Below are 27,896 nucleotides of genomic sequence, written 5' to 3' on the forward strand. Positions count from 1 at the left end.
CTAGTTTTTAATGTTTTTCCACTTCTATTTACAGTAACCTAACCCCCTACTTCTAAAAGCTAAATAAAAAGCTAAATACTTTAGCTTTTATATGTCAAAAATTCCATCTAGGTCTGGACTTTGGACCAAAAAAAAATTTAAAATAATTATTATCTAATCAAAGACTTCCAACATAAACCTAGAGCAGGTATGGTACATCTTGCAAATTTAACCCATTGTTGTTCCCATCAATAATGTTATTACAGCATTCAATAATTCAATTGAATAATTCAATAATTTCCAATAATTCAATAAAATACCGCATAAGATAAGAGTAATAAACACCTGAAATATGAGATTTCAGTTAAGTCAAGGGTTGCATTTGCAACAAGTGCATGTGCCCTTAGTTTCATCAGTACTAGCCACTCTGAAGCAAATACTGTGTACTGCTGCATGGAGATCTTATCCCACATGCACAATAATTGGGGTTTAATGGAAAAGATACAGAATAGAACATGTACCATAGTGAATGAAATGTCTGAAGTGTTTATTGTAGTGTTTTAAAGACTACAGAAGTAAATTATTTGGGGATTAAAGTAGCATTTGTATTTCTTGTTTTACTGAAAATATATTTCAATCTGGACTGGGCTAAGAACAAGACCAGAGACCAGGAGTGAATTTCATGCGTGACCTTGTACTTACAATGAACAAAAACTTTCTATTAATTCAACCAATTATGCATATGTGGAATAAAATAATAGTTTGGATACAGCAGCTTGCTTTGTCTACACTGGGCCTTTACCTTACTTTCAGGAGATTTAAGAATCTGTATGTTGTCCCATGTAAAGTCAAGAACATCAAACTTTCTTATAACTGAGCTTGTGTTTTGACCCATGTGAAACACAGACAAAGTTTTTGGAGGTGACTTCTGATGCACAGTTTTAGCTTCTGAAAAAATTGTGACAAAAGTGTTTCTAACTGCATATACATATTTTCAGTTGTATAAAGTTATAACTTGAACTACCATAATTTTATGTTTCTAACTCTTTATAACCCAGTTTCTAAAATGCAAATGCATGCTCAGATATATAGGTATTTTTTTTCTAATGTTCCAGATAAACAGCACTGTGCAAATGTACATCACTTCTGAATGAGAAAAGAAGACAGTTTAGGGGATCTCATTGTTTTAAATTACTATTGGGCTAAGGTCATAAAATTCAAGCAACATAGCATTAGAAAAATAATAAAAGGTTTTATTTTAACTGATAGTTCTTCGAAGTATGTGCCTGTGCATACTCAAATCTCAGTACCCTTAATGAGAAATGAATTTTGAGTGGAAAAAATAGTAGAGAAACCTTGTGAACATGAGGGGTGAACTGAGGTCACCTAGGTACTGGTACCTAGATTTCATTGCAATGAAATACCTTTTTGTGTAATATGTGTATGCACAAACATGAGTGTGTGTGTGTGTGAACAGACAGGACGGACAGCATGGTGATAAAGGCTACATGGGTGTCACTGCTTTTGACATTGCCAAGGTTAAAATAGATGTTGGGGTGTTGATACCATAAACAAGGCAAAAAATTCACCAATATGTGGGAAAACAAAATATTTTCAAACTGAAGGACAGTAAATTTAGATACTCAGGAAATTTAGAAGCAGTCAGGCAAACTGTACCAGGAATGGCTTGGTTGCATGGCCATTCTGGTATATCATTCTAAAACAGCTTTTAAAAGATAGCTGTAGTTTTACTAGCGAAATTAAGCTTGTCTCCCATGTTGAAATTTTAGTGGCTTCTGACAGAAAATAATTTCTCATCAAAATGATGTGGGGCACAATGTGTTGTACAGTACACCTGTTTCTCTACTGGTTCCCTTTAAATAGTTCAGCTCCCAACTGCTGAGTTACTTCATTTAGCTTTATTCTCTTCCCATTTACATCCCATTGCAGCATTCTGTATACTCCCCAGTTTTCCCTCCACCAGAGTCAGTGCTAATGACAGTAATTTTCTGTTGCCAGTAACACCACCATACATTTCCCCCTTGATTTAGGCAAAGGTTGTATGATGAATAGTTGAAGGCAAAGAGCCCAGGAGGCTGGAAATCTACCCTGAGGAAGAACCCTGTATGTCAGTGATCTGGCATACATATTAGTACTACATATATATTTTAGTTGTATTCTAATAATTTATTCATTCTCCAGAAGTTCTCAAAAATTACTACTAAAGGATTTGGTATTCTCTCTTCAGTTTCTCAGAACTCTTCATCAAACATCACCTAACTTAGATGATTCAGATATTTTAATTAACCAAGTACTCTTTTGTCTGTTTGCAATATGATTATTCTCACTCTCTCTTTCTCCAATTTCTCAGTGGTCTTCATTAACACTGTACTTGACTAATTGTTATATTTTGTTCTTAATGCAAAACTAAAATGAATTTTATCTGATTGCAGCAGTGGTTATAGCTTTTTATTAGTCCTTTTAGCTATAGCATATTGATAAAAAATTCTCTGAATGCATTCTACTCATACAGTTAATGACACTGCATTTTCTCTCTTATTTCTTTTTTCATTTTTGTATTTTGATTATTTATCTGCTCTTTCACAATGCATTCTTTCTTTATCTTATATTGTTTCTACTTTTTGATCAGCGTTTATACTTGTTCTTATAATTACCTGAGCTTTTCCTACCTCATCCAGTGTTCCTTCAAAAGGGATAACATGCCCAAGAATCATGTTTATTTCCAGCTATCTCTTTGTAGTCATTAATCTTTGCCTGAAAACTCCTTCAGAGTCCCACCATGCCATTATTTGTAATCAAGCAATCTGTACTGCTCTGTCCTTTAACTTAGTCAGGGAAGTCTGTCATTGTTTGAAATTTATTTACTGTTCCAGATTCCATTTAATTGCTTCTTGTTGGACAATGTTGTTCTAAACCAGTAATACACACAACTGTATACTATGTTGCTTTGAGAATTTCTTTCAGTCTACTTTTCTTAAAATTTAATTTTATTAAAAAGCATTACTGCATGGAATAACTACGAATCAGCTGTAACTTCTTATTACATACAGGACATTCATTTTAAAACTGTAAATAGAACTAAAAACTGATTGTCCTGTGAATCTTCAGCTTTCTTCCCTGAAGCATAAAACCACTTAGATTTTTTGCCTTTCTTAATCTTTAAATTTTCTGTTACTTTAAACAATGTTTATATTTTGTCAAGTTTTCCAGAACTTTCATCAGTTATCAAGAACATCATCATACACATCACTCTGTACACAAACATTTCTAATTCTTGAAGATTTACTGTTGTTCCTTTTGGTCAACATAATCAGCTGGAAGGTTTTGGCCTTAAATAAATACATAACAAGAATGTTTTACTAGCATTACACCTGTTATTTTATGAGTTACTAAAACATCATGCTCCATTCTGGTTACTGGAGTTTTCATCCATTTTATCAAACTAGCTTTCAGATTAAATACTTGTGACTAGTTTATCATAAAGCTGCATTTAGGGCCAATAGCCAATCCCTCACATATGTAGTCTCAAAATACAGCTCATCAGTGTTTGCACATCAAAATGAGGCCACCCTCTGCACTAGGCAGGCTTTTAGCTTAAACACACTGTTTAACATTGGCATTTAACATATTGTTAGAACAGATGGGACTAATTCCAGTCCCTGTGTGTCGTATTCACAAATATATACCATGAATAGTGTAACTGTTAGTGGTGACAGTACATGTGATGGCTTTCATCATCTGGATTTGGCCCTTTGTTCCTAGGGAGGGTATGACTGAGCCCAATACACTGCTGTGTACCTTGGACAAGCTCTTTCTTCTAAGACTGAGCTTAGCAAAATAGCAAATACACACCAAGTGTCACTAACCTGAATGGCAGACGTGAATGCAAAGACATTCCACTCAAGATCCTGGCACCTGGATTGTTGACCAGGAGTGCAGCCCAAAGTCCTGTCTCTCTGCCTGGTATGTACAACCTTGTCTGGAACAACATTTAATTGAAGATGGCCAAATATTCCAGAACCACCAGAGAAACCCTCACCTAAAGGTTAACTTAGCAGAACATGGCATACAGGCAGAGGGACCCATTCCTGATTATACCTTCAAGACACAATAGCTGAGACAGATTTAGATGAAAACATACTCCCTCCGACGCTCAAGGGATCCACCATACCCAGGATGTCTTAATGAAGCCAACAGTCTGTTTGAAGGTGTGTTCCTTATGAATCAATCATTCAAGTGAAATACACAAAAACTTCGTCTCCCTGTTGAGCAATCATTACTGCCAAAACTTTCCTAAAGTCCTTTATCTAGTGCAGGATCAGTCCCCAGCCTGCAATGCTGCGTTTTTCACACACACACATGACATATATAGATATAAAAACATGAAGCAGATTCCTCTAAACTCCCTTCCCACTGGGGAATGAGCACTACCTCTCCCATAGCTGCATGCACTCACACAGGATGATGCTGACTTGCCAGAGACCTCAAGAGAAAACGACAGTGCAAGCTATTATTTACACATGCAATACTGGGTAGCACATTAATAAGCCCTTCTGTCTCTTGACTAGCTTGAGGAATACCATGACAAAAGCATTAACAGAAGCATGTGGAATTGGATTATTTGTTAGACTCGCTGCTGCTGCAGGATGACAGGCACAATCTTCAACTCTGGCACCCACCTGAGCTCTAATTTGCAGTTTCTATAGTAAGAATTCCTACTAGGATGAAAAAGATCTTGAAGCCTCAGGGCTAGATGTTCTGAGGGAGGAGAAAAAGCTCTAATAAAAATAATTTGTGTTTTGTTTTCAGTGAACTCTGTATGGATTCTAGCTCAAACTGAACCATCATAAATTTTGTGTCTACATTATAGCTTAAGGAGATCTAGTACAAAACCATCAATAGAGCTTAAACAGTGGTTCAGCTGATCAGATGAATCTACTTTAATTTATACTCAAATACTACCTTAATAGTTATTCAACCACCCAGCTAAATTGCATTCTGTACTCCATTGGCTTTAATGTCTGATTAGGTGCTTCACTTAGTCACCCACAGAAATGAATTTAGCATCTGAGGTGCTGCAAATGTACAGTGCTTGGAATCTGATTGAAACTCCAGACAGGTATTGCTATTACATTGATCCTGTACCATAAAGTCCAAGACTACACAGATGTCCCAGACATCTCAATTTCAACATGAGGGCAACCAAACTGAGTCCTACACATCTACCAATGTGTAAATAGACATGTAATTGTCTATATCTGAACTTTAAATCTGCCTCATTCTCTTCAAGCTAAGGGAAAAGGTGGCCTGCATGAGGACCTACAGGTGCAAAGGGGTGAAGGAGAGGAAGACTCACAAGACACCAGAATGACAGAATCACTTTACTCATGCAAAAAAACCAAGGCTACACTGATACTGAAATGAGCTCCACATTTTTAGTGTTAAGTTCTGTAGGCCTGCCATGAAACTAAAAGCAACTCCTGGGTATGAGAGTGAGGCCCTGATAAGGGGACCGAAACTTGTGGTTCCAGGAATATATTCTAAGATTTTATTAGATGTGTAGTAAATCTTAAACCACAACTTACTCCAGCATCAGTGGGACTCTGCTAAAAGTATGGCTTGCTGTATATCACCAACTTATCAACAGCAAATTTTAAGGTTGCCTTAAACAGTTCTTAATTTCTGGGTAAACTACACACAGACAATGTCCTCTAAATCTTCTTAGGGTCCAGATGATGCACGAGTATCCCAATGAGTCCCAACAGTAGTCATTATGGGCCTGGAGAGTTGATAGCCTGGATGCTGCAGAGGTTGACCTGCTTGTTAGGAGTTGGCTTCTGGAAGTCATCAAAGTCACTACAGACTAGAACCCTTGTCTAAAATTGGCCTCTTTTTCCTCACCAGCCACATGGTCAGTTTAAGAAAGGTGTTGGCAGACTGACAGACCCTTTTTTAGCTTTCATATAATGCCTAAATCATCAATCTCTGACCTAGATATTTTTGGTGAAAAGATCTGGTGGTCTACATAAATGCAGGACTTGGAGCTAATGTACATAGAAATTTTCTTTTAGGTGCATTTCACTCTAAGGAAATAAAGTTACTTCTGTCCTCTATACTTGATACAGAGTTTAAGACCCTCAAAAGAGATTAAAGGTAAGAATTGTGTATTCCAGAGGAGCAATTCCCAGGAATGACACCTGAGAGAAGAGAGTCTTCAGATAAAGTTCAGCTAATCAACCTCCAGAACCAGTGAAAAAAAATGAAAGAAAAGAAATAAAGAGAGAAAGAGACAGAGAGGAAGGGAGAAAGAAAAGCCAAAACTTAACTCAAAACTACATCCAAAGCAGTCAGCTAAGGGGAATTGAGAAGGTAGACCATGTCTAGCAGTGAGAAAGCTGGTAAATACTTTTGCAGGTAAGTTCACAGGATAAATGCAAATACAGAAAATTACTAGAACATAAAGAAATGCATATGCAAATAATTGGAAACTCAAGACATCTATGTTCAGTTTCTAGGCATGTCACAAATTATGAAATTTAAGATTAATTTCAGCTGCCAAAGCATCAGGACTCTACAGCTGTCTGAGGAGCTCAGTGATACCCCACCTGAACTTGATAATCATGAAGGGCCTGGTTGTCCCTCATCCTCAGCAATATCTGTCAGCCTTGCCTAGTTCTCCTGGATTCCCTATGGTATTTCAATTGGTACTAGACACCTACATTTAAGCAACTGACTTGATCTGTTAAACATTATGTCAGTAGGCATTTTGAGAATTAGTGCCTCTTGTATCAAATGTATAAGAGTTTTAAATCCACCCTGTGACTCTATGTCTCAGTTTCCCAGCAGTGGAAAAGAAAGAATTAAAAAAAACCCAAGCCACTTATGCAATTCTTAGACCATTAGGCAATGCAAGCAACATAAGTACTCGGAGCAGTAGAGATGCATGTATTTTAAAAGCAGCAATGAAAGCCTAGAGTGTAATGCAAATATTAACTGTTGATAGTGAACAATATTTTAGAATGCCAAAGACATAATAAAATATTTCATATTTTTGAATGCTGGTCCCTGTTTCTGTCATAGTGCATTTTATCAGTCTTTTTAAGAGGTTTTTTTTTCATCAGACTGCAATAATAAGTGATAAAACTTCAGAATATCTTAAATGATTAGGACAACCTACAAATATATAGTCCTTATATACAGTCCTTAATCAGAACTAGTCCCCACTGGGCAGTGATTGAACTGCTTTTATCTCTGTGAATCCAGAATGCAGCCTTTGATGAAGTTTCACAGTTGTAGAAAACTGCATGAGAGCTTTTAGTGACCTTGCACATTTATATATTTACATCTGCTTCTCTGCAAGTCAACTTTTTTTTTTCTCAGCATACTAAGTGATGTAGGCCTGCAAGTCTGCATAAAATTACAGCTTGTCCCAGGGATATCCACTGCTCCTATGCATCAAAAAGATGCATAAGTTTTGTTATTGTTTACATCTAATTAATATACTGTGATTTATGACTGATTTAATTGTTTTCTTGCACTATGGAATTGGTTTACCTGTGAAGTAGCCTTCATGTAAAGAAACTACAGTATCATCTGCATCTTCAAATATAGAGTATCTGCACAAAGTCACTACAAATTTCTACATCTGAAGGACACTGCATCCTATTACACAACAAATTATCAAAGTTAATGATGATTGCGTATCCATACACATATTCAAGCAAATTGTGAACCAAGACTTGGAAATGAATCTGCCTGGGGCCTACTAAATATGATGAAGTGTCATTCCTGCACGACCCTAACAGTGGGTAGGAGCTGCATTTGCTATGTGCGCAAACATGCTGTAAGTAGAATCAAAGTATTTCATGAAAAAACATGAATTTTTTGAATACTATGTTTCAATGCATTTTTAAAACATATATATTGATAAAGTACTGAAAAATATTTATACTGCAAAGTTAATAGGAATACAGCTATTTCCTCATATGAAGTCCACACACTTCAGGTAAGACAAACAAATCCTCGTCATTCTAACCACAGTCTAGTGAATAACTTTCTAATGCCCAAGGGAGACTAAACACAAGGAGTTAATTTCCATGATCTAATGAATTATTAACCATGAAATCTTTTTATCAGAAAATCACCTTTTTATTAAAATGCTAATTTAATTAATAAAATGTTGCTGTTGAGAATAGTATATATGGGATATATTTGTTCTCAGATGTACGTTATTCCATGGACATTAATTTTAACATTGTGATAATGTTCTGTTCTGAACAGCTAGTAAGACCTGTACTACTAAATCATACTTAATAGGAGTGTGATGGTTGTTGCTCAGGCAACAGAATGAATAAATGCAGGTCAGACTGTGCTTCCAGAAAAAACAAAAGCAGGAATATAGTAGAGAATGAATAAAAAATATGTCTTAACTGATTTTTACTGCATTGAACTATTAGATTTCTTCAATGTAAAGCAGCTGAAACATTTAAGTTAATAGGATTTTAAACTCTAGTTTAATATGTAAACCACTGTAATAAAGGTAAAGCTGTTCTGTCATATTAGGGAAGAATACAACATACTAAGTTTGGAATAATCTGAATTTTTCTCTTAGCATAGCAGGTGTTTCTCCTCTCATTTTCCTATACACTTTCTAAGTTTAATTTTCCCTTTAATATTTTGGCTGGGATGAAAAAGAGCTTTTACAACACTCATTTAAATTTTTCAAGAGAGGCTTTTATTACATAATGCTGATGTATTCTAAGGAATGATATAAAAAGGAATCGGTGGTTTATTTCCAATAAAATATATGAAATATTCGATTTCTGGTACAGACAAAACCTGATATATGCAAAAGCATGATTAATGGTGAAATCAATAAATTGGAAATTATAAAACTACTGAAATTATACATTTTTTATTACTACACAGTTTCACATCTCTTTTATTGTTATTGGATTTATGAATCTAATCTTCCATTCAATGCATGCTACCTCAGCTAATATTAAGAGTAATTATGTATTTCATTGGTAATATATCAGAAAAGGCTTAAAATTACCAGAAAACACTGGCTAACAGAGAAGTATGCAAGCAAAACTTAATCTGCCTGATGCATTAGAAGTTTGACTTGCATATTGCATAACAAAATCTTGTATGTAATTTGTATGTTTACATAAGTACAGTAATAAGAGATGCAGGAAAGTCATATAACCATGGTTCAGGCCCCTCCAGAGCCAGGGTATGACTGAAAAGCCCTCCAGGTCAGTTATTTGACTTCTCTGGTGCTTGTAATTTACCTGTGGTAGGTGCACCCCTCTGCATTTGTTATGCCACCTACAGCCTCTTGTGAACAGTTTCCTTTTGTAACCTCTTTAAGACTAAATGATCACCTACTTATGTAACTAATGCTACAACATATATAAGAATATGTAGTTACATTTTGGGAAACTGCAGCATGATACACTTTTTTTTTTTCTTCCCTATATTGCTGGGCTAACAGCACAGCTTTGTTTTAAAGAATATTTAAAGGTACAGATTACAGTGATTTTTACTGATCTAAGCAAATAGTCACATGGTTGCCATATAAAAACAGGAAGAAATGTCTACACTATTGTAATGTGGCAATGGCAGAGATATGTCTCTTAATTTTTTGATCAGTAGTCCAAAGTCATATAATGATATTGGCAAAATAATATAAAGAGGAAGGACACAACTCATGTGATGATTTTACAGTTCTAATATTCATGCCATTTCACTTCTGTTTCTTATATGGCAAATACAAGTTATGAAAAGTTAGAATTGTTCCAAGATATACATGGATACTTAAAATATATTTCAAAGATATTTTAAAATATTTTTTATTTTTAAGAAATGTAGTCGGGATTTTTAAGAAATGTAGTCGGGATTTTTGGAAGAGGCTCAAGTAGGAGGAATACTGAAGCAGGTAGAAAAGTGATTATATAACAGCTTTACAAGTAAGCTTCTCTCTTTACTGTCAATATTCATTTCAATGGAAAGTTTGTGCATGACAAGTCTGTTACTTCACACCACATGGTGATATTGTAAATCCTGACATAACTAAAATTTCATTTTTTTCAAACATTCTTGATAAATGCCTAGAGTTAAAACATAAAAATGGAACAATTAATAGGAATGCATTACTTTTTCTCTCAGGGCATAAGTTTCAACAAGTGAATCTCACAGCCTGATTATCTAAGATGCAAAAATATTTAACTGAGACATCCAGAATTACTTGCAGAGAGAGCACACTTCGTTAAATAATTTTCTGTTATTAAAATACCTCTCAAGGCAAGGATGGCATTGCATGTTCTTTAATTATCATTACAAGTTAATGATGAAATAAAAGTAACAATGTGATGCACTGCAGAAAGGAGTGTTTGCAGCTTTTTCATATTATGAAAATCCTGCAATGGATTAAAAGAACTGTGCAGTTTTCTTTTTTAATCGGAGGATTGATGAGGGAGAGAAAGAACATTAATAGTCAGTTTTTATTTTACCGAATTTCAGGCTAGACTCTTTTGTAATGTGTACAGTCTGGAAGTTGATAAAAAGGCAGTTCATATATTAATTCAGCTACACATAGGAAAGTGAAACACTAAACAGATCTTAGTGCAATGCAGAATAGCTCTAAGCTCTTTATGAGCACATACGAGACAGACAAAAAAGGCAGCTACAGTGTATATACACAGCTATGCACGGAAGATTTCTTACCATGAATTGCACATTGTCAAATCCATTAGCCAGCAAGTGGTTTTCATACTGAGGTAGCCCAATATTTTCCAACCATTGTCCCACTGTCTGGACAGGGCATCGGGGTCCTGTAGGAGGGTGAAGAGGGAGGCGTTTAAGCAACGAATAACCATCCACTGGATAATAGCGGTAGTCCTGGGCTGAGAGGTGGCATTGCCACATCGTGTTCCTGGAAAAGTTGGTATCAAACGAGCCCGCCAGCTTGACAGATTAATGTTTTCAGCAAACAGAAAAGTCAGAAGTAAAACATAGTTTTCAGGGCAGTATATAACGTAAGATCTGATCGCAGCTCTACATTTCTTGGTTATTAATCTTTACTACAGACCAGTACGTCATACAGTAGAGGAAAAAAAAAAAAGAGGCATATCAAGCTGTCAGCTAAGCTGTTCTCCGTTATATGTGATTGTTGGAATACTCCACAATGAGCAATGCACTGCCAGCAGCAAGAATTCTTTTTATCAAGTACTCCTACACTCATCAGTATGCAGCTCCATGCTTCTTGCTCCCCCTCGCTCGCTCCCCTTCATTACCCAGCCTAGGCTACACCTCGCATTTTCAATAATAGCCATCAGATAAGGCAGATTTTTTTTTTGTCTGCAAGCTGTAAGCCTGCTGCTGCTGCTTCCTCCTACACACCCATCCAAGCGTCAATCTTGAATGATGAGAGCAGTCAAAACAAATGCAGAAAATAGCAAGATTCAAAAGCAACCTGGAGCACTTAAATCTGAATAGAATCTTCATACCAGTTACGCTTTACATATCTATTTGTTGTAGATTTTTACATTTCACAAGACATTAAGAAACACAGTACTTAAAGCAGAGCCCATGGCATGGTTTACTATGCCTTCCCCTTTCCCCTTTCAATGTAAGATAGGTAGTGGTCTGCATCTCTGCTTATATAACAGCAAAATCCTTTAATGAATCAATAATGAATATATTTCACAGTTTCTCTCATGTAGTACAGCAGAAGACATAAAAGGCATAACAATTTTAGTCAAAGTAATTAAATTATCTGCATGATTTCTTCAACTGTAAAATATAAGACACAAGAAAACCTTCATGCCAGCATATAATAATTCAAATTGAAAAGGTCACCATTTCAAATGAATAATTAAATTAATAAAATTATAAGTTTATATCCTTTCTTACAAAAATGTGAATGATAGCAAGTAAGATTTACATGATTTCTAGAGAGGATTTAAATTTTATCAACTATAACTGGAAAAAAAAAGATTATGAATTTTAAATGAGCGGAAAATTAATTTTCTGCATAAGAAACTAAATACCTCATGATGTATTTTCTATCTACATTTCATCTTTGAGACAGTTTCTCTCAAGATGGAAATATTTTATTTCTTTGTTCTGAAAGGAATGTTTACTAAACTTCTGTTTTTCATAACCATATGAAAGGACTTAGCAAAAAAAAGGCAGGAAATAGGTATATTCAGGGTACAATTCTAGAAGGAATCCTGAATTAAGCTGTCAGTGGTGCTTCATTTATTGAGCAAATTAATTACGTTTTTGTTTTTCTTATCCATTGTGAATCTCGAGCAATGACCATCTCAAAGGAGGAATGCAATGCCAGGCATGAGGAAATTATAGATGTTTGTCAAGGGGATAATATGGAACTATGGCAGATAATTGTTTCATAGAAAATCAAGCCTACAGTCTGACCAGCACATTATAATACAATGTCTCTTCCAGCGTCACACAGAAGGTCCCTGAGCAGTCGCAGAACAGATTCTAAATATATAGAATTAACAATATTTCAAGAGTTTCAACTCCAACCTGACTAGTCCTTGGACTAAAACTGGATGACCTTTCACTTTGATATTGCTGCCTGGATTTGTGATACATCTCATGCAAACTGAAGTCCATAATAATTTTGTAGAATAATTTTAGTTGAGCATAGAATATCTTTCATGAAGTTGGAAAGTTGCTTAAAGTCTCTTATAAGATCTTTTGCTATTCCAGGTATTCTTACTGACTTGATAAATTTACTACACAAAATGTGAAATGTTCATTATGTCTTTAAAAAGAATACTGAACACTCACCAGGCACTGGTAAATTTGCAGTTGCTGAAGAAAATTTTAGGAGTTTTCTCATTGCTAAATGTACTTCAAATAAACAAATGGATGATTAATTTCTTCTCAGAGAAAGCAGGTATGTCAAACTGGATAGGAAATCTAGGTCTGATGGAGCTAGAAATGCATTTGTTCACACAGATCTGCAAATCATTCCTATTTTGAAAAGTTTTCCCTACTATAAATGAGTATCTTTGTATATAGACAGATCACAATCCCTTCAGGATAGTGCCCAGGCATGAAGAAGGGTAGGCTATGCTGAGCTGAGATATAGGGGACTTCCCCTAAGTAGGCAAATTCAAAAGGCTGGGCAAGACCTCCAGAGGGAAAATTAAGAACAAAGTTATCTTAAATAAGATAAGAATTCTATTCTTTCTGATTTTTTTCTTAGTTGACTGAGAATTAATAAACTTCTTTTAAAAAGTTTCCTGATTCTGTCTTCTTCTTTCCCCTGTAAGCAGAAATATTGGTATCAGAAAGAGATCTAGCAAACACAAATGTCTCTGCATTGTGTTCCCCAACACCAAAAATTTGCTGCCCACAAAAAGGCATGCACAATAATCAATATACTAGTTTCATGGTCGAACTGCTTCTTCCTTACCTTACTATAAACAGCATGGAAGCTATGCTGCCAGTGATGAGTGCTTGGCTCAATGCCTAGCAACAGTGTAGGCAAAATTCAGTTGCTGAGTGGCTCCCCAGACACATTTCCTCATGTAGCTGTTGGTACTGTGTCTAACTGTCTCCATGGCTCCAGCCCTGGATGATTATAGCACTGCTGGTCCCACTGTGCACTCTCTCCAACTCTGTCCTTTGCCAGTATAACTACATGTCTGAACCCATCAACACAACATAAGGTTGCTCAGCGAGGAGAAACAGTCAGTTTGCTGCCTAGTCCTCACCCCGACTATTGTTTAATTGCTAAAGCATCCTGTTATCTACAAGGCTCTTCTTCCCTCCTGCTTCCACCAAAGGTTATAGCAAGGCAAAGGCAGGCACAGAACAAAGCCAGGACTGTTTGGATTAGGGAACTTGCAGCTCTTTAAGATCTTTAGATCTTTAGCCAGTTCAGGTGTTTTACCTCAGGGGGGTTGCTTGGGCAGTTTTTCTGAGCCACTGCAATGGGAACCTGGAGCAGATGCTCCTGCTTTGAGACTAAAAGGCTGTCTCTTGATTTTTTTAAGTCTATGACTCAGTGCCAGCCCCACCAGCGTGCTGCTGCAGGCAGTGCCTACACTTTGCCTATGCCTAAAGCTGGTGCAGACATTGAAAATGTCCTGCAGGCTCTATGAGATGGTCTCACCTCACCTCAACACACTTACACACTACCGTGCTTTTACCGTGATTTCAAACGACATAAATTCCATGATAATCCTTCTGTGATACCACAATCATAAAAGATGCACCCATTCCTACATGGGAAAACTGACACTTAAGTCTCTTGCAGAGATAGCAGCACTTGGCTCTTTCTTCTCCAAGGCAACAGAAGAAGCACAGTGAAGTGATGTCTGCAAGAAAGATGCCATCTGGTACGCTATACGATAATTTCTACAAGACATCTTGTTCCCAATGGGATTCAGAATATGTTTATTGTGGGGTTTGGAATGGACTGAATCTGTGATATCAGAGGGCAGGCACATGATTTCAAACATGTTCTAGGCAGATCTGCTTGAAATGCTAAATAATTTAAGGGTCTCTCAATTTTATTTTTTCTACACTTAACAATATGAATTTTTCTTGATTTTTCTTTGGTTTTCAACTGAGAAGAAGAAGAAGAAACTGCACTGTTTACTTGTAGAGGAGGTGTTCCCCCAGTCATTATGAACAGACTATTTTAAACAATTCTTTTTTGATACATAAATACCTGTTAAACATCGCTAAACCTAAACACTTCTGGTGCTAAGGAACCAAAAAGTGGAGGATTTTAGTAGTGACTAGTAAAAAAAAATTCTGAGTAGAGAATATGAAAGAATGAATAATTTAGGTAAGCTGGCAGGTAAATTTAGCAAAGCTGGAGAAGAAACTGATGCTAGAGTAAGTATTGAAAACTTTTTTTTTTTTTAATTAAAGCTTTCAGCCTTGCATAAAGCTAAATGGGATATAATTTTTCTCTTCATATTTATGATTTCAGGCAGATAAAAAAGTCACCTGTCTACATTGTGATGGAACTTGTGTGACAGCAGTTAGCATGGCAGAATGTTCTAGTGAATAAACTAACCTAATGCATGTATACCTGAGAGGAGATAAGGATAGCTAGGAACAGGATGTTGTATGAGAAAAACTACACCTAACATCCAGCAGACTACCATAATTAAAGTTTATTATTAACTTAGTTCATCCTAGGTTCTAAAAAGGTATGCAGGATTCTGGTTTATCTCATGCATTTCAGTTATATTATAAAGCAACTCCAAAGGTTTAGAGATTTTAAATGGTCTTTTTTCATAAAACTCTGAAAAAAAATGGATGCCTTGCATAAAATCTATAACTTCTGTCAGCAGCCTGGCTCTTTGGATGATGATGGAACTGTGGATGGTAATATTTGATGATGCTGAATATTTCTCTGAAAGTGCTTTTAGAGATATTTTTCATGGCATATACAGAAACAAAACAAAATCAACAGGGACAGCTTGAATTTAACTAACACCATCTAGTATCTATGATCTAAAGGTTACATTCCATTTCTTATGTGTGTCTCAGAACTCACAAAAATAGCTCTCAGATCAGAGCTAATCAAGCTAATGGAAAAACCCTCAGTGACTAGGAAAAATCATCCTCACAGTTATTTTCTGATTTTTATACCAATATTGATTATAACTCTACATTACCACTGTGTAAATGCTGTGTCTTTAATAACTGTAACCTCAAAGTCAACAAGGAAAATTCATTTTACTTGACAGATGATTTGTCAGCAGTGACCTGTACTTTGCACTGGCCCTTCTACAAGTTTGCATTTCTGACTGTTGATGTATTATTTACCCAGGAAGAGCTCAGTCAAAGCACTCCACTGTATCATGAAACATACATTTATCACAGACACTTCAAAGTTAGAATATTTTTCATGTTCAGTTGATTGCTTTGACAACTTTAATTTAGCCTCCTTCAGAACGCATGCTGTTCAGTCAATGAGGAGCAGATCTTATTGGAAAATTTAAATATCTGTTTTCTAGAGCGCAGCCACTGGACTAGGACTCATTTCTATTCAAAAATGTCATTACCATAATGCAGAGAAATATCTATCTATCTATCTATCTATCTATCTATCTATCTATGGTAAGATATATTACCATGCAGCAAGACTGCTTGAGATACAGTTAGTCTTTCCAGATTTTGATTTTCTATTTTAATGAATAGATTTGGGGGATAATTCTTTTCTAAAGACATTGAGATAATCAAATATATACATTATACAGCATTGCAACACACATGACTTCAGTCAGATGTATATCCTTGGCTTACAGAACAGAAATACAAGATGCAGCCTACTGAATCACAAGGAATTAATTAAGAAAAGATGGATGCTTTACTGCAAGATCACAGTATCAACTGCATTGGCTCAGAACACAGCTTCATCTAGCTCATCGAGCTTCATCATTCATCAGCTTCAATCACAGTGGCTACTATTAGATGACTACAGAAGAGCATAAGATTAAGATGGACATTCCACAATCCTTTCCTAGCATTTTCCCAGTTTCCAGAAATTTGCAGCTAAATGTCTTCCTGAAAGTGTCCTTATGCTTAATTGTCCTTTATGTATTTTTCTGTCAGTTTGGTGGTTGATTAAATATGGCCTAAGAAAGAGTCATCCTTATTCTGACTTCAATGGAAATTAATAATATTTTCTGAAAAAAGGAGTTACTGTCTCAGAGCAATTTCTGTTCTTGTCTTGGGAAGTTTTACAGGATAATAGTAACACTACACTCACCACCTATGAGTAATCATTTTCACTGCTTTCGTCTAGTACGGTAAAAAAAAAAAAACCTTGAAAATTTACATGACACCATGACCAATCAAAATATTTTACTTAACTCAGTAAAATTTTTGACTACTGTTAAAAACTAGTACACTGAGTGTATATATATAAAAAATGTATACTACATAGTCTTGCTAAAAATACTAAGGAAGCTCAACCCTTTATCCTATAATTCCTGGCACCATAAACCCAAATTTATGTAATTTCAAATTTGAGCAAGTCTTTTTACAGCTCTGTGCTAAGCAACACTGGACTAGCAAACAAGCAAAACTAGGTAACACAGAACTGGGTAACAGAGAACTATTTGAAGAAAGTGCTCAAAAAAAGATATCTGCACAGAGATATCTCAAGAAGTTAAATACAGCTGTTAAATAAACTATAGCCTTGATTTCATAGATTTGGTAACTGCTGCAAGAATCCTGTGAAGAGCTGTGGAAATGAGAAGCATGTAGTGGCTCATATTTCTGAAATCCTGAATCATGAAATTATACATGATGGAAGCCTAAAGATTTATCCTGATGTTATTTTACAAATCAGATTCAACCTGAGACAGTGTGGCACTTTTTTTTCTGATTGCTTTTGCCTAGCTGGGTTCAGGAGCTTCCTTGCCCCCAGTGCACCAGATTTCAGAGTGAACTTCTCCTTTGAACAGCTGATCAGGTAAATTCCCTTCTCTCCTTCTTATTCTTTCTAACTTCATTTTATAATTCCTTTTCTATGCTCCCTGTTTATCTCACTTCTTGTTCTTGTAAATTATGGTCATTTGCTCTTTCGTCATTCTTTACCTCCAGCTACTACAATTTATTTTTTGTTTCACATCAGTCTTTTTCCTTTTCTAATCTTTATCTCCCACTTCCCCTTTTAAATATTCTAAAACAGGCAAAAAAAAAAAAAACCAAAAAAAACCAAAAAAGTTCATTTAAAAATGAAATAACTTATCTGAGATTAAACTACCCCAAGATTTCTTTCAAGTTAAGACTAGGTTGGATTTGGTATTTCAGGTAATACTAACTTAACTTCAGTGGTCAGTGGAACGTGTCACCAGCATCTGGCTCTGCCCACCAGGGGCAGACACCTCCTTGCTTTTTAGGGAACAACTGTCCATCTCTGCTTTCTGACAAAAAGTCAGGTTCTCAACAGGAACTTGCCTTATTACACACAAACTCTATAACCACCTTCTGTAATATTTATCCCCTGCTAACACAGGCTCTGCAGCACCACAAGAAAACTGCAGCATCTTTCAATGAATAATAAAGACGTTACTTGAGTGGGTGGCATGCTGGCACAGCTCTGGCAACTCACTGGACTGTTTGCATATGGATGAGCTTATATAAACCCAGTTCATCCTGTCTGTGAGCTCCCTCATGCCAACAGCTCTATTCTCACTCTCCCAGCTCTGGAGCCTAGGGTCTTGTTTCAAGAATCTGTGCTGACGCTTACAACACTGCAAATACCTCTCATGGCATTGTTCTCAGTCTTGCATGGCTTTTTCTTTTAGAAATTGGATCATACAAATGCAACTCTTCAGACAAGTTTCACAAAATGTACTCCAGGAATGATTCCTTACCTAGTTCATTTGTCAAGGCTAAAGGATCTCAGCTTGAGCACAAGTGGTCCTGCAGGTATAGGTTAGCTGAAAATGCACTCATCAGGCTAGTTCCACCAATATTTTATAAAGATTATTGCATGTTAATGATTATTTCCTATACTACAAAGCAGATCAAAACCTGAGGTGGTTTATTAAGCAAACCCAACACCTACATGTAGTCTCACATTCTGGTTTAGAGCTGTTTAGCCACATTTCTCGCTACTCATTTCAGATTTTTCAAGTACATGGATTTTCTTCTTGCATAAATCTGAGAAGAATGGCTGGGCTCTATATAAAAGGCATATTGATACACAAATAGGGGGATTTGTGTACTGACAATATATTCTTTAGAATTGTGCTCTATGAAACACTGCAAATAGTCTAGCAGAAAACAAAAGTAGCACAAAGTAACTGAGATAGGCCATCATATTCTGCAAATAGAAAAGCAAACAGCACAGTTTGTAAGAAATATTTATCTAAACTCACACATGAAGTGCAAGTATTTATTTATCAATGAATACTAAATACACTTTAGAAGTAGCTTCCAGAACATCTTTAGACTAAATGCTATTTTTAGCATTTAATGGAAATTCATATTATCAATCAATAATTTAACCTCAGCCATTCTCAGAATTGTAATAATGCAATAACTTAAAATAAAGAGCAGTAATGGATAAAAGTAGTAAAACAGTTTTGTAAAATTCCTGGTATCATGAGTTACATTGTAGGGCTGGTGAGTACCATATCACAAATAATTTCTGAGGGATGTGAAGGCATTCCAATGCAGTACCTTCCTGAATACAGGGACATTAAACAAGAAATTACTGATCCTAGCATTACAATCATGAACTCAGGTTAACAGTCTTGGTTAGACAGTAAATGAATTCACTTTAATAAGTTCAATATTCTGAATTACTTCATTTTCTGTAGGTGGAATGAAAACTAGAAACAATTTGGTGTGTTGTAAATTCTATAATAAGCCAAAGATTTTTCAACTAGCATGTGATGTTCTTGTGATTTCTCTAAATGTGATTACTAGAAATATTAATCCAAATATTCATATCTATTTAAATCCAAGGACTACTAGAAGGAAATACGAGTGAATCAGCTGAACTTTCAAGAAACCATTATTAATACAGTTTTAGTAGACTTAGATCTCTATATTATTTATGAAAGATAAACTTCATCATAGTCTCACTAGCCACATCATCTCCAACCCTAACATATTTTTGAGAGTAACACTCCTAGCATTTCATACAAAACACCACCAGAGATACTGAACAAAGTTTTAGAGATTTGCCATTTGCAATCACATATGAAAATAACAAACTGATTATTAAAGTCAAATCTGTAAAACCTATTTTACAAGTTAGGAATATTCTGCTGCCTTTAAAGTATTTTCTGGCCACAGGCTGTGAAAGCCTCATTTTTCATCAGATATTTTTAATTCCATTGATGTGCTGATTCCTATTCTGCATACATTTTTTCAACCTGGTATTGAATTTGATTCTGCTTTAGAAATAAACGCTGTTCAATTTAATCAAACAAATTGAGTAAAATATTAACTTACATGCGTGTAAGTGCCTACATAGTTGCAAGGTTCAGATTAAGCAGCAAGGAAAAAGCTGAACCTAAACGTGATTTCTAAAACTTTCAAGTAATCTGATAGTTCTTTACACATCATTTATCATGACCTGAAAAGAAAAAATCTCTTAACCTCTGGAATTACAGTAGGATGATTATTAGAGCATTATAGAATGAGGGCATCATTGGCTTGTCACTTTTTAGGCACACCTGCAAGCACTCTGGCATTAACTTTGTGAAATCCAGCCAAACTTTTTTTTTGTGGAAACTCCCCCCATACTGTTGTGGTTCAGTGGAGAAACAGGCAAGACCTCAGTCTTACTGGAAATAACTCTGAAAATGTTCTAATACTTTTTTTTTTCAAGTTCAGAAATCCATAACATCTTCCTTTGTTGATCCTTTTATCTCTTATCTAGATGGGCAAAGCTGAGACATATATTCAACCCCATGGTAGAAAAAGATACATTCTATACAGCTCAGTGACTTCAGGGACTGGTCTGACAGAGGAGAGAATTGACCAGGAAGAGCAGAATGCAGCATTAACATAATCCTCAGAAATATTTTTTAATCCACTTAAGTGTTAGGAACCCATTTACTACCAATAGAACCCAGGAGGCAATGTGAACAATACTACTATTTAAGCAACTTTAACAACCAACTAATTTGAGATCTAACATGGTTTCTTTTTATCAGCGCAATTTCGTAAGGTTAGGGCCATAGGCAGGTATATCCAAACTTTTAAAGTGAGAATAACTTTTATTCACTTAACTTTTGATTTTCTGTAGAGAAACATAGACATTTTTTCTAAGCACTGTCCCCAAACATGCTTAAATATCATACTACTGAACTCTCCATTTTACTATTATTTGTCAGTGTTTCTGAGCTTCATGCCCTTGGAAGTCACTGAAAATCTGATTTTCTGAGTTTGGCATTCTATGTATTCATACCATTCTGCACTCTATCTCAAAAAATAGTAGAATTGTATATAATATAGCTATATATCATGACATATTAACATACATACCTTCTTTATAACTCAATATCTCTGACTTCTTCTACAAGGAAATTATATAATTTGAGAATATTTAAAAAATACTGAAATAAGGCTTTAATAACAGTGGTAAGCACACTATTTGAATTTCCATAGATTTGAATAGCATCCAAACTGTACATAAATTGTTTGTATCTGTGGTCACAAAGACTTCTTTTTTAACCCTACTTTACAACAGAATGGATGGATCAGCTATTAGTTTAAGAAAAAAAAAAAAAAAAAGAAGAGATGGTAGGGATTCAGTATGCATTACTCCTCTTTTTGAGAATATGTCTAGAAAATAAAAACAAACCCTTTAGATCCAACAAAATTTTCCACAGAAGAATACATTGTTTGTATTCTGTGAGGGGAAAAATCAAAGTTCAGTTACTCAGAAATAATGGTACAGCAGACCAGACTGCTGATGGTTTTAATTTTTATTTTTTAAAAAGGAGAAAATTTCAGTATTGAAATAGGACTTTAATTTCCTATGCTGTTTCAACAGCACGTTACATCTGATGTGGGAAAATACCACTGAAAAGTCTCACATATTAAGTCAGTCAAAATTACATGTCAATCCTCCAGTTAAAAGATAGTTTGTAGAAGACTCCTCTGCTCAAGCAGTTCTGTTGCAGACCAGGTCTGACAGCCAGCAGTAGACTACACCACAATTGACAAGAATTAAGCTATACATTTACTCTCTGATGGATGTCAATATTTATGATATTATAGTTCCTTTTCCCTAAGTTTCTTTGTTTGCTATCAATATTCTCTATTCCTTCTAGAAGACATATGACAGAAATCATTTATCCAAGTCTGTGAATATAATGACCGAATTGCTCTGCAACAGTCTTGAAAAAAGAAGCCTAACACTGAACACAAAAAGCATGGACAGAGATAAAAGGTAAATGTTGATTGGCACTTACAGAGAGAGTGGAAATGTAAAAAGAAAATTTATCAGAGTTAAAAACTACTTTGGTAAATATGGTCTAACTACTTACATTTTTACTCTATTTTCTGCTTAGCCTGAGTCTTCCATTGTAGTAAGCTGTTTCAAACAAAATTGGTGTATGAAGAATATAGAGCTGAATATTACATTTAAGACACTACAGGGTAAAATTGCTAATATAATAGGAATACTTGAGTATAAGAAAATAAAATAAATGCCTGCAGCTTTTGCATCCAGCTCCCATTGCATTTGTTATGAAACATAGCTAAAAGCTCTACAATTATCTTGCAGTTTGCCCAGTTTCTGTAAGGTTTGTTTTGGGATTCAATGAATCATTAAAACAGATATATTTTTATCTCTTGTTTAGGTTTTTATGATGTAGAAGTAAAAAACAAAAAAAAAAAAATTACCCCAATTTTATCTGATAACTTCTGTAGAATTTGTATGATCTTTAGGTAAGTTCAGTGACATGCAATACATTAGGACTATCATGTTCTCAGTAAATAAATGCTAAAAATATTTCTTCCTAATATTTTATATCTATATACCTTCTGTTCTCCACTATTTTATAATCTAGATGATTGTATACACTTAAGTTGCCATTCAAATAATTTGAAATAAAGATATTATTAACAGAAATAGAAAGATTGATATAAATAATGCAGGGGCAGAAATGTATATGTGAAAACACCAGAAGACGCAGTGCATCAAAGAGTTAAAGGCATGGTCTGTGTTGATAATCAAGGACACTGCTGGCAGTGGTAAAACACTAGGGAATATGTTCCTGTCAAGAGCAGGAGTACACTCTGATAAAACAACAGCTCAGACAATTTATCAGCAAAAGACCCTGCACTACAGCAACAACATTACAGCATATTGCATGTGATACTCATCTTTTTATTATTCCAAAAGGATGGCCTACAATATCTAAGAAAAAGAAGCAAAAACAATGGGTGCCACTGAAGAAAATTTTGGATCAAAAGGACCATACCACAGCAAAGGTTGATTCCTAAAGATCTATGAAAAAGGACTTTGCTTGTCCTAATCAAAAGGAATCCAACAGATGCACTAAGAATGCAACAGTCAGCCTACCACAACACACAGAAGTGACCATGGACAAGCAACTTGGTCATGCACACATGCACACCTCCTTGCTCTTGGGTACTGTGTGACAGGCTCCATACGAGAGTGGGACTGACCGAAATCCATTTTACCTAAAAGAAAAGTCACTTGTGCCTTCCATAACATCACATATTGACTTGGGTTATTCAAATTCCCCCCAGCTTTTCTGCCATTGCAAATTAAAATTCCACATTCACATTCCAGTTGTTGACAAGATACAAGGAAGGGCAGAACCAAACACAAATGTGTGTCGCTTTTTCCTGAAGTGCAGTCCCATAATTGTTGCTAGAGAGTTCAAAGACCTTAGTAATTTCAGACTGCATGTGAATTTCCTATTGAGGAAGCATCAAACAGCACTGGGAGCAGACACCAGCTGCTGGAGCTGCCATGTCTCATCAGATACAGAGCCAGGTTCCTTCTGTCTTTTACTTTTTTGCCATCTATGATACTACAGGTATTTTGGTCTTTTTGCACAGCATACCAGCTTCTAAGGGAAGCTGGGAAAGAAGTGATGTTATCCTTATTTTACTGTCTCGTTGTAGGGGTTGGCTATTGCAAAATTATGTGTTCAAAACTGTCAGCTTAACAGGTGTCCTTCATGGCTCATTTTATTAAATTCTATTAATTATGTCCACTTTATCAAAAATCTTATTTTAACCAAATGGAGATTTTAAAAGGACAAGGTAAATGCTGCAAAACAGAGACTAAATGACAAAAAAAAAACCAAAAACTTTTAAGTCTATAATGTACCACTGTGAAATCTGCCTTATGCCAACATGCCTACACATATCCAATTAAAATTCTGCCTTAAGTACTTACATTTTATCTGTTTTCAGCTCTTGGGAGGATATTAACAGCTTTGGAGGAAAAACACTTTGCCAAAACTGCAACCATATGGCAACAAACAAAAAAGGCCAGCCTAACAAGGTTTCATTTGTTAAAAGAAAGTTTGACTTTTCAGTTAATATATTAGCTTTTATAGGCAGAACACACTAAAGATGATGAAGGCTTCATGTCTGAGCAGTGGCAGTGGAACAGGGGGAAGACAGAGAGGAAACCAAGCATGCAGCTTCAGGCAGTCAAGAGTTTTGCTCAATTTCAATTTTCTTACAGCAACATGAACCCTTGTTCTTCCCAGTCAGCTTTTCTGGATGTGGCCGCACCTGATTCCATCTTTTCCTAAGCTGGTCTACTTTATTTTTCCAATCTTTGTGCTCAAAGTAATTTCCCTTACAATTCTGAAAAGTAAAATTTCTTAAAATTTTCCCCATACTGCAAAGGAGAAATCATCAATAATAGCCTTTTTTTGTATCAGTAGAGAGGGTAAATAAACAAATAAACAAAGACAATAACTTTTGCATGATGACTGTCTACAACTTTTATCATGAAATGGAAGATTTGAGAAAGAACACTACAAAATATATTCTAATTCACTGCTCTGTGACCTGGCATTAAGTTTGGACTACATGACATTGAAACACAAACATACAGTGGGCACATCGAGAAGCAATAAGGTCTTGTTTTCACAAAAAGCCTGACATAAAGTGCAACTGTAGGTTTATTCTGAATACAGCACAATGCAATGGAGTTCTGATTTCAAATGAGATACAGCTAGTGCAGTCAACTCAGGCATAGCCTTCAGTGTTCCAGAGTCCTTCTGGTTTCAAAGCAGCCCTAAAAGAGCCAACTCATGAGTCTCTCTGAAGCTGTACACATGAGGATACATACTGCTAAAGTAAATATTCCGCGAGATTTGCTAGCTTCCTTGAAAGTCTTTTTTTTTTTTTTCATGTGGTGTGATTCTGTTTCATATACCTCTTCCAGTAAAAAGCAACATTAATCTTTGAAAGGCAAGCACTCAGGCTGTGTCATTGAGCAAGGTTTGTAGCTTTGATATTGATATTAATGTATAGATACTGCAAGTGGTGCTAGGATTATCTCCAAGCACAGGAAAAGGCATTGCTCTCACAAAAGGGCAATGCAAAACCCTTTAAAATACAATCTTCCTAAATGCAATAAGAATTTTGTTTATTTCAGCTGTAAGAAAAAGGCTTGACAGAATATTTCAAACTAAAATTTTAGATCAAGAAAATTAGGATAATTCAGTAAACTCTACCCTTTCTGCCTCTAGGTGGAACAATGAGAGTACTCAAGGGTAGGTACATTCTCAGGTGACCAAAAATATCCTGACTTGTATACACACAGCAACTGTTTAGTGCATTTATGGACAGCATCCAAAACAGAATTTATGATCAGTAGAATTATAAAACTGTAAATCACCCTCCATGTGCTAGAACATATTTGACAGAAGTGACTCTCTCAAAAAACTAAAATGATTGTTGACTATTTTGATGTGGAACGACTTTCAACAATTATTTCCTTACTCATTATTTTAACTGCTCTGATTTGACACAATTCTAGCTTTAATCACGATGATGATATGATATCCATTACCCGTTTTAGTTTGGGTTTTTTTTGAAGCAGATTATTTTTGATTATTCCCTTCCAAGTGATTTGCAAATATAAGTAAACCCTGAGTCACACACCTGCAAACAGCTACCAAGTTCCAACTAACACAGGTTTACTGCTGTGTATGTCTTGGAAGACTTATTGTTGGAAAAAAAAATTGTTTCTAATTAGGCAAAGAAAATATGAAATTTTAGTGTTTCTTCTTTTTACTTTGTAGACAGGCTTCTTCTAAATCATATTAACACAGTAGTCAAAGAATCATTACAAAATAGACTCAGAGGGGTATAAACCACTGATGTATTCCTTTCTGACTCAAGCTAAGGTCAGTTATATCCCAACTGTTATTCTTTCTCATTCTGGCAACTATTCAAAAGTCTTGCAGATGCTGCTGGATGTAACCAAAGTTATAATCTTTCTAATAATTATCTATTTAGATGCTTCACTATATCACCTTTATAATCTTGTCCTGCAGAACAGAGGAAGATTAATTTTAGGTAATTTTAGACAGCAACATCTGAGGAGCTCTTCTAAGGCACCAGTGCCATTTTGCATGCTTCAGACATTTACACACGATGACCAATAACAAAAAAGTGCCTGCTTATCTAACTCAGCATTAATGGCTCAGATGTGCTCAACGCAGTCCACATGCCAGAACTCTGAATTTAGACAGTACAAATAAGATTAATCTGTCTGACCTACCATTACCTTCATCATGCTTATGCTTTCCTAATTAATTTGCAAGAAAAACAGATGAGACGGTGTCAAAACCCCAACTGAAGTCCAAATACTGGACATCTACTGTTTTTCCCTTACCTAATATTTCCTATCCACTCCTAGAAGGGAATTAGATGGCTTTAATAGGTTTGCTCTTGGCAAATCCATATTGTTTATTAATTATTTCTTCTGGCTGCTTAAAGTAGTGTATCTGTTCATTGACTTTTTTATTAATTGAAAATAATTCCCTACATCTTTCTTTCCTTCCTCTTTTAATGATAAGATCTGTATTATTCTTATTTAATCTTTTGGTACCTGATACATCCTTCATGAAATCTCACAGAAAGCCACTAATAGGCCTAAGTTTTGCAGACAGTTAAGAAACCTAACCTATATAGTCTGTTCTTTCCTTATCTACAATTGAGGTTTTAGCTCTAGGATTAACGGTGCATGTCATAAGTTCACCAACAAACTCTACAGTAAAGTCATGTAATAAAAAAATCACTGTGTGCTTTTCCCTTCTCTGCAGCTACTCCATGCACCCTTTCCTTTCCTCCAGTAGCTCTCTAAGGTACTGAAGATTTCTTTGTTGTTCTTCTATCTATTAATGTACTAATATTAATGTACTAATATAATATTGTAAATCTTGCTAGTTGCTTCTCACTGAGTGCTTTGGCACTTCTGACATGTCTCTACACACATGTGTTATTCCACCATGTTTAGTAAAGAGAAATTTTCCTCATTTCGCCTAAGGTGGAAGAAGAGATGAAAACTTAGCTCAGCTAGTCTTTACACTTTCTCTTTTTTCTCATCACCATCATTGGTGATGGTTGTACTATGGTTTTCTGTAGATTTCTGTTGAAAACCCCACAGATTCATCTTGAACCTATATATTTCTTAAAATAAAATCTCTGAGTTTGTTGACATCTATCTTTTTCAGCTTTTTTTTTCCTGGGCAGTCTGTCAATGTAATTTCTTACACAAAAATGGCAACTAAAAACCCCCATTGGACACTATCATGTCCAATGTCTTTGGAAAAGCATCAAGAACAAATATATTTGTTACTGCTTCCCTGGACACCAACAGATATTTAAAAGCTCTATCTAATCCTATTTTTGAGATCTCAAAGTGACTGGTTTTGAAATACAAGCCAAAAGTTCCTCTCCTCTTCTTCTATATGACTGTATTACTATTGTGATATATATGATAAAGTACCTACAATGTAAATTTTGTCATAATATCCAAATAATTCTTGTTTTCCTCATTAACTCTTCAGTTATTTCTTCTCTGTTTCTCTTTATTCTACCATTAGCAGCTAAAATACCATGCAAACTTACCCATGACTTTCTCTAGTCACTTCTTTAATCTTGTTTTAAATAATCCCAAGACAAGGCCTCTGTTCAAGTTGCCTTATTTATGATTATGATTTTTGTGCTTGCCAAATGGTTCTCATTTTAAGTTTCTCTCAAGAGAGAGAAGAGTTACATTTAGGGTGTATCTGACTGGTGCTAGACTTGGACATCAGATGAGAGACATTACCTTGAATCTTCAACTTCTTTATTCACTGCCACAGAGCCTGATAAGAACTTTTGATTTGCTAGGATAATTCTTAGCAGTA

At 35.4% G+C, this 27,896-nt stretch overlaps 1 protein-coding gene across 4 annotated transcripts in view; it reads right to left on the bottom strand.

The window, feature by feature from the left end:
* Nucleotides 1–27,896, bottom strand: part of ANKS1B (ankyrin repeat and sterile alpha motif domain containing 1B) — a 396,726-nt gene that overhangs the window by 177,579 nt on the left and 191,251 nt on the right. For 2 of the 4 annotated variants that reach the window (XM_053977912.1, XM_053977910.1), the window contains exon 15: nucleotides 10,729–10,835. In XM_053977912.1, the coding sequence (XP_053833887.1) occupies nucleotides 10,729–10,835 (107 nt within the window). Of the gene's footprint in view, nucleotides 1–10,728; nucleotides 10,984–27,896 lie in introns of those variants that run through there. The other 2 variants (XM_053977915.1, XM_053977914.1) reach the window with 1 other exon arrangement.

The sequence above is a fragment of the Vidua macroura genome, chromosome 5, assembly GCF_024509145.1.
Source record: "Vidua macroura isolate BioBank_ID:100142 chromosome 5, ASM2450914v1, whole genome shotgun sequence".
In the NCBI taxonomy this organism is placed as follows: domain Eukaryota; kingdom Metazoa; phylum Chordata; class Aves; order Passeriformes; family Viduidae; genus Vidua; species Vidua macroura.